The 12,040-nt window shown below is 48.8% G+C and overlaps 1 protein-coding gene across 1 annotated transcript in view; it reads right to left on the reverse strand.

The window, feature by feature from the left end:
- Positions 1-7,817: 7,817 nt before the first annotated feature.
- NOTCH3 (notch 3) overlaps positions 7,818-12,040 on the reverse strand; it is a gene marked incomplete at its 5' end in the record, with an annotated part of 53,469 nt that continues 49,246 nt past the window's right edge. The window contains 2 exon segments of the mRNA XM_011980613.1: positions 7,818-9,903; positions 10,651-10,748. Coding sequence (XP_011836003.1) covers positions 8,851-9,903; positions 10,651-10,748 — 1,151 coding nt within the window.

Raw genomic sequence — 12,040 nt, forward strand, 5'->3', positions numbered from 1 at the left:
AGTAGGTTCAAAGAAAGGTGGTGGAGGAGCTGGCAGCGTCACACTGGGGGATAGGAGCAGGACCAGCCCACCTGGAGTTCAGCGAGGACCCTGTCCATCTCAGTATTGCTGGGGGTGGGGATGCGCAGCGCCTAGAGCTCTCAAACCAAAAACCTGGCCCCTCTCCGCTCTCATCTTGGAGGTGGCATCTGCCCCAACCCCCTGCACCCACCCCAGACAGAAGGAAAAAGAAAGGAGGAAACCCCAAATGTGGCTGAACATTAACCCTGAAACAGCTGAGGAGCTGTGACTGAGTTTGCCGCAATATGTCCAGATTGCAGGCCTGATCCAAAAGGAGGTCAATTTACAGGAGTAGAATATTCCTTATTTGCCCACCTGGAGCCCATGAAAATTGCACCCATTGAGAGCGCCCAGGCTGGTTTCTAGCTTAGTGAGTTACAGGGAACCAGTAGGTGCTGAGCTCAGGGACCAAGCCAATGCCACCTCCACAGTGCAGGGGAGAGGGGACCACCTAACACTCCTGAGAGCAATGCAAGGGATTGGGGTCTGGAGTCTTTCCCTTTCCTCTTTCTTCTCATCAGGGAGACCCCCAAAGGCCCTTCTCCTCCCCTTTCAGCCCCACCCTAAATGACTCTGTGTGTGTGTGTGCGCGTGCGCATGTACTCATGAGCCTCTAGGGCACATGCGTGTCCACACCCTACATCTTCCCTGTCTGCTTGCACACCTGTTCACACCATAATGCTGTGTCTGCGTGTGTGTGACTTTTCAGGGGTCTCCCTTTGGTTCCCCCAGATGCGCCTCCTTTCCTTTCTGGGAAAATCTCATATTTTCCTCCAGCCCATGCTTTGCAGTCGGCAAAAAACGGATCAAACGCCTTTCTGGGAAACTCCATCCAAGAGTGTCACTGCTCAGCCTTTGCTGGGTTAGCTCAGTCCCTCTACAGTTTCTCTCTCTCCCCATTTGTTTGTAGATCTGAACCTTAAGGCCAGGGATGGGCCGGGGTGGCTCCTTCAGCCAGGAAAAGCCTCTAAATTCACACTCACCATTGCCAAGGGAGCCTCCTGCAGGGCCTGCTGGCATCGCTCTGTTCACCACCTAAAAAGGGAGGGGCTGAGGATACAGCCCCTATTATGCTGAGGGTCCCCAGAGCTGCCATCCCAGGGGCTCCCTGAACACTAACAAGTCCCACGGAGATCAGGCAGGTGCACCCTGAGGGGCTTTTCCCTCCAGGAAACTCAAGACCCCTGGGTCAGCTTCCTCAGCCCGCAGGTCCTGAATGCACAGAGCGGGAAAAGGACTAATTACCATTTCTTTTTGTGGATGACAGTCAGAAATACACTCCTCACTGCATTCATGAATGCTCCTACTACCCACCCACGCTAGGCAAGGCTGCTTCCTTAGGAAATGCACCCCCAGGCCCTGCCCTCGAAAGAGGGAGGAAGCAGTGGATCATTTGATGTTGTTCTACCAATGTTGCCCGGGCTTAACATATCTGGGTGATCTCAGCCTTCTCCATCCCTCCTTCCCTAGACCATTAATTACCAAATCAGCATTCTTCCTCTCCAAATTCTCTCTGTCCGTTCACCTCCACCCCAACTCAGGACTGCATTATTCTTACCTGTTGCAAAAACCTGCAGTGTCAACTTCCTCCAGTTTGACCTCTGCACTGACCACCAGGACAGAAAACTCAGGCTGTGCTCCTCCTCTACTCATGCATCTTCCATGGCTCCCCATTGTCCTCAAAGTTTAAAATTCCTCCATCTTCACACCCAAGACCCTTGTGATATGACCCCTGCCACCTTCTCTACCTCTAAATCCAATCATTGCTCCACTTATAACAACACTCACACATTTATTAAATTACAACAAGGAAGGAAATTCCTCCTCTGGAACTCCTACTTTAGGCAAACTCCTACTTTCCCTAAAAACTCACCTCCAGCATCACCTTCTCCAGGAAGTCTTCCATAAGAACCCCCAAGCTAGTCATATGCAGTATCTGGGCTACCAGAGGTCCTGGGTTTTCTCTTCATATTGTCTGTGTTCCTCTGTGTCTCCTGTTAGCTTGTGAGGTGTCTTGGACCTGGCCTCATCTTATTCCTTTCTCCAGGAGCATTAAACTTAGATGATAAATCCCCTCCTTGCAATGCTCCTTTCTCTTTCTTTTCATGGTATATGCTTCTTCTCTGGCCACTCTTCCTTAGCTTCCTCCTCTTCTGACCCCTAATATAATTCCCCAGGGCTCAGTCCTAGACCTCTTTTCTCTCCCTAGCTGGTAAGTACAGACTCATGATTCTGTGTACCCACTCTATGCCAAAAAGCCTGCATAGTTTGGGTTTCCCCCAGACACAGACTCTGAGACAAGGATTCTAGTGGAAGTAAGTTTATTTGGGAGGTGATCCCAGATCTGAAGAAGTGAAAGTAGGAACAGAAGGAAGTTTATAAAGCATGTCCTATCAAGTAAGTTATCCCTGTAAGCAACTGGGGTCAATCCCACTGGGGACCTCTGGGTGGCAGCATAGAACATTCACCACAGAAGGGCAAGGGAGGTGAGGTATGTATACACCCACTCCAGCTGGTCATTGTTAAGGGTTGCTCCTGAATGCATTAATTATCCAATAATCCTGCCCTGCTGTATGTGTGGATGGAGTAAGCTTTGATGTCCAGAGAAAGCCCTCAGACAAATAGATGCAAGCACTGGGTGTTGGAAATCAGGACAATATGCAGCGAAGTGGTCAGAGAAAGTGGATGTGGGCAGGGGACCAACACCATCTGCTGCATGTGGTTTGTCCACTTCATTTCTGACCATTCTTTGTCACTCTCTTTCTGTACTTTTGCTGTTCTGATATTGAAGCAGCTCATGGCTTCAACCTTGACTGTCTTCTCTCTAACTGATTAGTACAATCATATGGTTTTAAATATCACTTCTATACCAATATTCCCCAAATCTACATCTTAGATCAGCCATCCACTCTGAGCTCCAGATGCATAAATCTAACAATCCGTCATCAACCAATGTGAGGTGGGATGTCAGAAAAAATGTCAGAGTATGGACCTCCATTAAGTATGTCCTCCATAAAGAAATGAAAAAGCTAGAAAAAATTGTTAGACTAAATTTTTGAGAATTCTAGAAATTAACTAAAGTCTTGCAGCAACTCTGAGAGCATGTATTCAAAAAATTACTGAATATCAGTGAGAACAGCATACTAGTTAGCATTTTAATATATCTGGTCCTATCCCCCACTCTCCAGCTCCACAGTCATCTTGAAAAATAGCATCCCAAACTCTGGTGCAGCCTGACATCCACCAGAGAAAGCAAAATAGAGCCAGAACCCTTTCAAGTCTCATTCCCAAAGAATTGTCTTTTTTATTTTTGTTTTTGTTTTAATATTTTTTTGAGATGGAACCTCTGGAGCCTCTCTCTGTTGCCCAGGCTGGAGTACAGCGGTGCGATCTTGACTCACTGCAACCTCCACCTCCCGGGGTTCAAGCGATTCTCCTGCCTCAGCCTCCCAGGAAGCTGGGATTACAGGCACGTACCACCACGCCTGGCTAATTTTTGTATTTTTAGTAGAGACAGGGTTTCACCACGTTGGCCAGGCTGGTCTCGAACTCCTGACCTCAATGATCCGCCCACCTCAGCCTCCCAGAGTGCTGGGATTACAGGTGTGAGCCACTACACCAGGCCAAGAATTGTCATTATTTATCATGCTAGTGATTCCCTGCAAGATCCCACTTGCAAAGCTCTCTGTATTTGACCTGGTTCTGAGATAAACCCATGCAAAAAGACTTCTCGAGAACTTGGGGATCCTTTGTTGACAACAGCTACAGGAAAGTATTTTAGCTTCATGGATGCCTGAGGCAGTGAGTAACAGTTGAGACAAATAGATTAAACCAAAAGCTAGGGAATGAGCTGTCTATGGAGGCTTTGAAAAGCTCAGATAAGGCTGGCCACAGTGGCTCCTGCCTGTAATCCCAGCACATTGGGAGACCAAGGCAGGTGGATCACAAGGTCAGTAGTTCAAGACCAGCCTGGTCAACATGGTGACCCCCGTCTCTACTTAAAAATACAAAAATTAGGCCAGGCGCGGTGGCTCGCACCTGTAATCTTAGCACTTTGGGAGGCCAAGATGGGTAGATCACCTGAGGTTGGGGTTCGAGATCAGCCTGACCAACATGGAGAAACCCTGTCTCTACTAAAAATACAAAAAATTAGCCAGGCATGGTGGTGCATGCCTGTAATTCCAGCTACTCAGGATGCTGAGGCAGGAGACTTGCTTGAACTCAGGAGGTGGAGGTTGTAGTGAGCCGAGATTGTGCCATTGCACTCTAGCCTGGGCAACAAGAGCAAAACTTCATCTCAAAAAAAAAAAAAAAAAAATTAGCTGGGCATGGTGGTGTGTGCCTGTAATCCCAGCTCTGGGGAGACTGAGGCAGGAGAATGGCTTGAACCCAGGAGGCGGAGGTTGCAGTGAGCCGAGATCATGCCACTGCACTCCAGCCTGAGCAATAAAAGTGAAACTCCATCTCAAAAAAAAAAAAAAAAAGGGAAAGAAAGATTGGTAGATAGATAGAAAGATAGATAAATGAAAGATGATAAAAAAATAGAAAGATTCATAGATATAAATAGACAACAGAGGACAGAGAAGCATAAGATAGATATAGATGGATGAAAGATAAACGATAGATGATAGATCTAGATAGATAATAGGTAAACGATTGACATGCTAGACAGATGAGCATGCACAGAATGTAGGCAAGGAATGTTACTATACCTTGGGGCTCACAATGGTGGACAGACTTTATTGCTTCTAGGCCAAAAGGGCCAACCAGAAGAAACAATAACCCAGACCCACAGAGGGTAGGTAGCTGGAGGGAGAGCACTGCAGGTACCCTGCAGGCAGGTAGCCAGGGAGATAAATACATTCCACCCTCTAATCCCTCACCTGTGTCTCTCATTGGCCAAACCCAAGTGGAAGGCAGAGAGTAAGGAAACCCATTAATGCCATCCACCTGGGTCATTCTCCCAGCGCACAGAAAAGAGTGGAGGAAGATGAGTGCAGATCTGGAGGCAAAAAGCACTCAGCTGTTTATCATTGTCCTCTCAGTCAAGAAACTAACTAGGATGTCAGTTCCAAAGTCCCCAACCCTTCCCAACTTCAGCATGCCAATGAAATCACATAAATACGAATCTTCGAATCTCATTAGTTAATTTTCCCCAATCACCAATGCAGGCTTCCTAGTCCTCAACCTAATATCCTTCCTGCAGTCATTCCAGGGAGCTCCCAGTACAGATGAGTCTCACATGTGCTTACAAATAAGTCAGCTCCACGAGGTACGAAAGTAGGTTCCTCCTGTGGGACACTCTTCTTCAATATTCTGTTGACATAAAGCCAAGGTTGCATGATAGAGTGGACAAAGTGGGTAGGGAGAATGATTTTCTCCGCATTTGTACAGCACTTGGGAAGAAGAATACCCAAACTTGCTTAAGCTCCAACAGATATTTTATTTTTTATTCCCAATAATCTACTCATGCATAAAGCTAGATGGACTCCTCTTGGACCAATGATTCCAGTGCAAGGAATTTATTCACAAGATCATTCCAGAAAGCTCTAGTAGGATTGAGGAAAAGTAGGTTGCTGCTGTGGGCAACTGGGGCTTAATGCCAAAGAGCATCCGTTGGGAGACTCTGTGCATCATATCCATGAATTCCCCCAGAGAGTGGTGACGAAGCTGGGGTATTTATCCACCATCTCTCATTCATCCCTCATATGTTGAGGGTTGCTCCTGCCCCACACAAGAGGAAGTCCCCAGGTGGAGAGTCTCAGGTGTTCGCAGTCAGATGCTGTAAGCAAGCACTAGAATGGTAAGTTCCAAGGGGATACAGGGGTGCACCCCCCATACATCCCCCAACAAGCCTGAAATTCCATAAAAGCAGAGACTGGGCCTGTATAATTCACCATGTTATTCTCAACAACTTGTCCGGGAGTTGGCACACAGTAGGTGCCCAATAAAGGTTAGAGGGTAAGGGAATAAACATAAAATAAAGTTGAGAAAAACATAAAAGAGACTGTTTCATCTTCAAAGACTTAGTCTAAAGGGGGTGGGGAGGAGTAAACATTTATTAGAAGCTTCCACAAAATTCATGCTTCTGCAAACCTGATTGCCCCTAAATGTAGCACACCAGTAGTTCCAAAGAAAAGACTTTAAGACATGCTTTAAGAAAACAACAGGTGTGATTCTGCCTCCCATGTGACAATTGGCAGTATCTGGAGACATGTTATATTGGTTGTCACAACTGGGAAAGGGGTACTGCTGGTAGCTAATGGGTAGGGACCAGAGATGCTGTTAAATATCCTACATTGCACAGGACAGCTCCCCACAGCAAAGAATGATTTGTCCCCAAATGTCAATAATGCTGAAATTAAGAAACCTTAGGTTACAGAGTGGATACATGAACCAATTGGAGTAAACAGAAAAATCAACCACAAGGTCGAGTGCAGTGACTCATGCCTGTAATCTCAGCACTTTGGGAGGCCAAGGTGGACGGATCATCTGAGGTCAGGAGTTTGAGACCAGCCTGGCCAACATGGTGAAATCCTGTCTCTACTAAAAATACAAACATTAGCCAGACATGGAAGCGGGCACCTGTAATCCCAGCTACTCAGGAGGCTGAGGCAGGAGAATTGCTTGAACCCAGGAGGCGGGGGTTGCAGTGAGCCGAGATTGTGCCATTGCACTCCAGCCTGGGTGATAAGAACAAGACTCTATCTCAAAAAAACAGGAAGAAAGTAAATAAAAGTAAAATACTAGAAGTTTCTCTCTCCCCTGGAAAGAGCAATATGGCACCTATTTTGATAACACAGAGAGAGGGCTGGAGCTGTGTGATGTAGGGAAGAGAGGTTGTACTGGGTGCCATGTGGAGGATGTAGATGAAACTGATACCCAGAGAAAGTTGTAGAGATGAAGAGAAACTGAGCCATTGTTGACTACATTTGAACCACTAGATCAAATCTTCCCTGAAGTTGGTCCTTTTAATTTATATGAGCTAATAAACCCCTTTCTTGTTTAAGCCAGGAGGCTTTTGTGTCATTTGCAACCAGGAGCACTCCAACTGACAGAATCAACGAACACTAAATCCTATCCTCCTTTCCTGAAGACACCAGTGTAAACCGAACCTTGTCTTGGAGCATGATTGGTTGTGAGAAACAGAAACCCACCGAAGCTGGCACAAGTAAAGAAGTATTTATTACATGGGTCCAAGGTTATCTCCAAAACCCAAAGGAGCATGAAGTAAAAGTGAAATTCATGTAGAACCATCATCAGACACTTAGAAAGCAATTAACAAATACCTGTTGATCTCAATGGAATGAACACTCATTTAACTGGAATTGAGACTGCATTGAGAGCTGAGAGAAACCTCCCAGCCCTCAAAGAGTCATTTGAGCTCTCATTTCTGATTCTCCCTGAATATTAGCTTCATTCTTCTGCCCTCTTTGCTCATCTGTTTGCCCACCACCTCGAACTGGCCACTGATATTTCTAAATCTAATTGTGACCTTAAGAGCTCCACCAACTGACCAGTTTCTTAGCCTCTCCATTAAAGAAGGTTCTTGAGCAAAAGAATCTGATTGGTTCAACTTAAGTCAGGTGACCACCACTGATCCAGTCGGTAGTCATCTGCCAAAAGAGGAAGCATAAGTAGACTGGCAAGTCAAATGTATTTACCCCAAGATGGGAGCTCAAGTTAGCGCTGGGTGGGGGAGATAGAAGTCCCACTGCCACCACTCCCCACCTTACCTAGACACAGACCAACAACACTGAGTGTTAACTATTCCTTTATTAAGTGGTGAGGGGAGTGGGGGCTGTACAATGCAGGGTTTGGGAATTCAGCTACACAGGGATCGTGACCAGAAGCCATATTACAAAAATAGCCTAAAAATACTTATATTCTGCCATGAGGCTGGGCCAGGGGATTACCAGGAAGAGGAAGTACCACTCAGGCAGCTCCTCCTCTTCTTGTAGTCCCACATTTACAGGGAGACAAAGGAATGCACACATCTCCCCTGGCTCCCATTTCCCACCAGCAGCCCCCTAGTTCCCAAAGGGAGGTGGCCAAGGGTGGGGCTGGGGCAGAGGGAGTTGGCAGTGGGCCCTTCCCCAGCAAGGCTATGGAACACGTCCCATCTGGAATGCAGTGAAGTGAGGGAGGTGGGGTGGGGAGGAGGCTCCCAACTCTCCCCCAACCCCTGGCCCCAGTGGGTGTGCCCAAGGGTGCCTCCTTGGTACATACCTGGGTCGTGTACTCGGTACATGGATCCCAGTCATGCCTGTATACTAGGTACACAGAATCCAGCTTGGCCGAAATGGGCCCACAGACTCAGCCCCACGGGGGCACTGGGGGGTTCCCAGGGGGAGGGAGCATCTCCATATATATATTTTGTAAAAAATAATAATAATAAGTTTGTTTAAATGAATTTGTTTCTATACAAAATGTAAAAAAAAAAAAGAAAAAGAAAAATAATAATAATTCATTCATGTCAGAATGTAAGGAAATGAGAGGCCAGAAGGAGAGAGAAAAGAATGAAGGAAGAGAGAAGTGGGGAGGAAGGAGATCCCAGACTCTTCACAAGACTGAGAGGGCGGGTGGTAGCCCCTACCCATTATAAATAAAGGAAGACTGAAGCCCTGGGCTGATGACCTATCTTGGTCACACTGCAAGGCAAGGATGCAGGAGGGCTGGTGAAGAGAGAAGAAGATGAAAAAGACTAAAAGGAAGGAAGAGACAGAGAAAGAAAGGAGGCAGGACAGGGGTCTCTTTAGCACCCCCAAGATCTAAGAACTGACCAGCATCTCAGGCCAACACTTGCCTCTTGGGAGTGACTTCCGGCTGGGGCCCCAGCTGGGTCTGGGCCTGAGCAAGGGAGCTGGGAACAGACAAGGGAAGTGGCTGGGCAGGCAGTGCCCCAGTGGCGGTGGCCACGGCCCCGGTGGCAGTGGCTGGGCTGGGCGTGGATTCGGACCAGTCTGAGAGGGAGGGTGGTGAGGGGCTGGCCCAGTGCTCAGGGGATTCAGGGGATGGGGTCAGGTAAGGGTGCTCACTGGGAACCCGCAGGAAGCGGGCCTTTGGGGGGCTGCTGTGTGCCCCAGCCGCCGGGTACTCCTCGCCATGTCCTGGGACTGCCAGGTAAGGCGGGGGCCGCTCCTGTGGGGAGACGGGGGTCCCTGGGTTGAGCAGCTGGGGTCCCGGAGCCAGTGGCAGCAGAAATGAGGGGCCTGGCGGGGCAGGTGGGGGCAGCCGGGCCCAGTCGAGGGGGACAGCCACAGGGTTCAGCAGGCCCAGGCTGAGTACACATCCTCCAGGGGGCTGGCGACCTAGACCCGCCCGGCCGGGGCCACCAAGCTGTGCCAGAGACACTGCAGTGGCAGTGGCAGCTGCATAGGGCCCCTCAAGGGGGAAGCCACCAGGGGAAGCAGGGGGCCCACCGAAAGGCCGCGGGGAGTCCAGCGAGTCCACGGGCGACAGTGTGACTGAGCTGTCAGCCAGGGGGCCCGGGCAGGCCAGCGTCAGCTTCTTGCCCCGCCCCCGGGGCCCCTGCGGCCCCAGCCCCGCCTTCCCAGGGGGCCTCCTGCTCTTCTTGGACCCCGACTGTGTCGCTTTGAGGCCGGGGAGGAAGGCCCCTGGAGGACAGAGCAGAGGCCCCAGGCCGTGGGTACCAGGGGGGCTGCGGGGCCCACTGGGTTGATCCAGCAAGCGCACGATGTCCTGGTGCAGTCTCTCCTGGGCTACATCCCGCGGCAGCCTGTCCAAGTGGTCGGTGATCTCACGGTTGGCAAAGTGGTCCAACAGCAGCTTGGCAGCCTCGTAGCTGCCCTCGCGGGCGGCCAGGAACAGAGGGGTCTCTTCCTGGGGGGCCAGAACCCACAGAGGTCAGCAAAACCCCGGCTAAGAGTAGCAAAGTCTTCCAGCCTCTTGGGGGAGCCCGAGAGCTATGAGTTTGCACACTGGAGCTTGACAGACCTGGCTGGGTTAAATCCCGGCTGCGCTGGGAGAGCCTGGACAAAGTTCTTTCCTCTAAACCACATTCATCCATCACCTACTAAGTGCCAGGGGTCAAGGCCAGGACTGGGTGAGTTAAGCGAGGTACTCACCTTAGGCATAACCATTTTTTTTTTTTTTTTTTTGACAGAGTCTCGCTGTGTCGCCCAGGCTGGAGGGCAGTGGTGCCATCTCGGTTCACTGCAACCTCAGCCTTCTGGGTTCAAGCGATTCTCCTCCGTCAGCCTCCTGAGCAGCCGGGATTACAGGTGTGCACCACCACACCCAGCTAATTTTTGTATTTTTAGTAGAGACAGGGGTTTACTACGTTGGCCAGGCTGTCTCGAACTCCTGACCTCAAGTATTCCACCCATCTCGACCTCCCAAAGTGCTGGGATTATAGGCGTGAACCACCACACCCAGCCATTAGGCACAAAATTTAAGGGGCCACCAAAAACTTTAGTTACCAAAGTAAATTATATTTTAATGCAATGTTTGGGGTTTTGTTTTGTTTTATTTTGTTTTTTGAGACAGAGTCTCACTCTGATGCCCAGGCTGCAGTGCAGTGGCGCTGTGCCAGTGCTGACCCCCGGTGGACCAAGGGCTGGGGCTCACCTTGCTATCCTGCATGTCCTTATTGGCTCCATTTTTGAGCAGGGCCAAAGTGGCTTCCACGTTGTTCACAGCTGCAGCCCAGTGTAAGGCTGATTTCCCTGGAGGATGAAGGGGAGAGAGGTCAGGACCAGGCTCCTCTCCCGGGGCCCCCATGTCAGGAAAGCAGAAATTGTCTAGAATGTGGCCTAGGGGTAGAGGAGGCAGGCTCGCCATGAATATCCAAGTACTTGTGTCTGGATCCATGTATGTGCAAATCTGCAAAATGACTCTTTCTGTGCAATGGGGAAGTACTGTGTGTGTGTGTGCGCGTGTGTGCGCGCGCGCGTGTGCGCACGTGTATGACTGTCTATACACAGGGGGTGCTGTGTGGACCTCCTTCAGTTGAACCTAGGGTTGTGATGTCCAGTACAGTAGCCAGTCACATATGCTTCTTATTTATCCATTTATTTATTTTTGAAGCAGTGTCTTGTTCTGTCACCCAGGCTGGAGTCCATTGGCACAATCTTAGTTCACTGCAACCTCCACCTTCTGGGCTCAAGCAATTTTCCCTCCTCAGCCTCCCTACTACAGGCATGTACCACTATGCCCAGCTAATTTTTTGTATTTTTGATAGGGATAGAGTTCCACTATGTGGAACCATATTTGAGCCCAAACTGGTCTCAAACTCCTAACCTCAAGTGATCCACCAGCCTTGGCCTCCCAAAGTGCTGGGATTACAGGCATGAGCCACTGTGCCCAACCTACATGTGGTTCTTTAGATTTAAATCTAATAAAATAGGTGCCAGGACCATTCGATGGGGAAAGAATGGTCTTCTCAACTAATGGTGCTGGAACAACTGAATATTCACATCCAAAGAATGAAGTTGGACCCCTACCTCACACTTTATATAAAAATTCACTCAAAATGGATCAGAAACCTAAATATAAGAGCTCCAACTATATAACTAAACATCTAGAAGAAAACATAAAGAGTAAATCTTCATGACCTTGAATTAGGCCAAGATTCTTAGATGTGACACCAAAACCACAAATAACAACTACAAAATAGATAAATTGGACATGATCAAAATTGAAACTTCTGGCCAGGCACAGTGGCTCACGCCTGTAATCTCAACACTTTGGGAGGCCAAGGTGGGAGTATTGCTTAAGGCCAGGAGTTTGAGATCAGCCTGGGCAACAAAGTAAGACCCCATCTCCACAAAAAATTTGAGAATTACCCAGGTGTGCTGGCACACACCTGTAATACCAGCTACTCAGGAGGGTGGGATGGGAGGATCACTTGAGCCTGGGAGTTTGAGGCTGCAGTGAGCCATAATCACACCACTGAACTCCAGCCTGAGTGACAGAGTGATACCCTATCTCTAAAAATTAAAAAAAAAAAAAAAAAAAA

This window comes from Mandrillus leucophaeus, unplaced genomic scaffold (assembly GCF_000951045.1).
Source record: "Mandrillus leucophaeus isolate KB7577 unplaced genomic scaffold, Mleu.le_1.0 Scaffold215, whole genome shotgun sequence".
NCBI lineage: Eukaryota > Metazoa > Chordata > Mammalia > Primates > Cercopithecidae > Mandrillus > Mandrillus leucophaeus.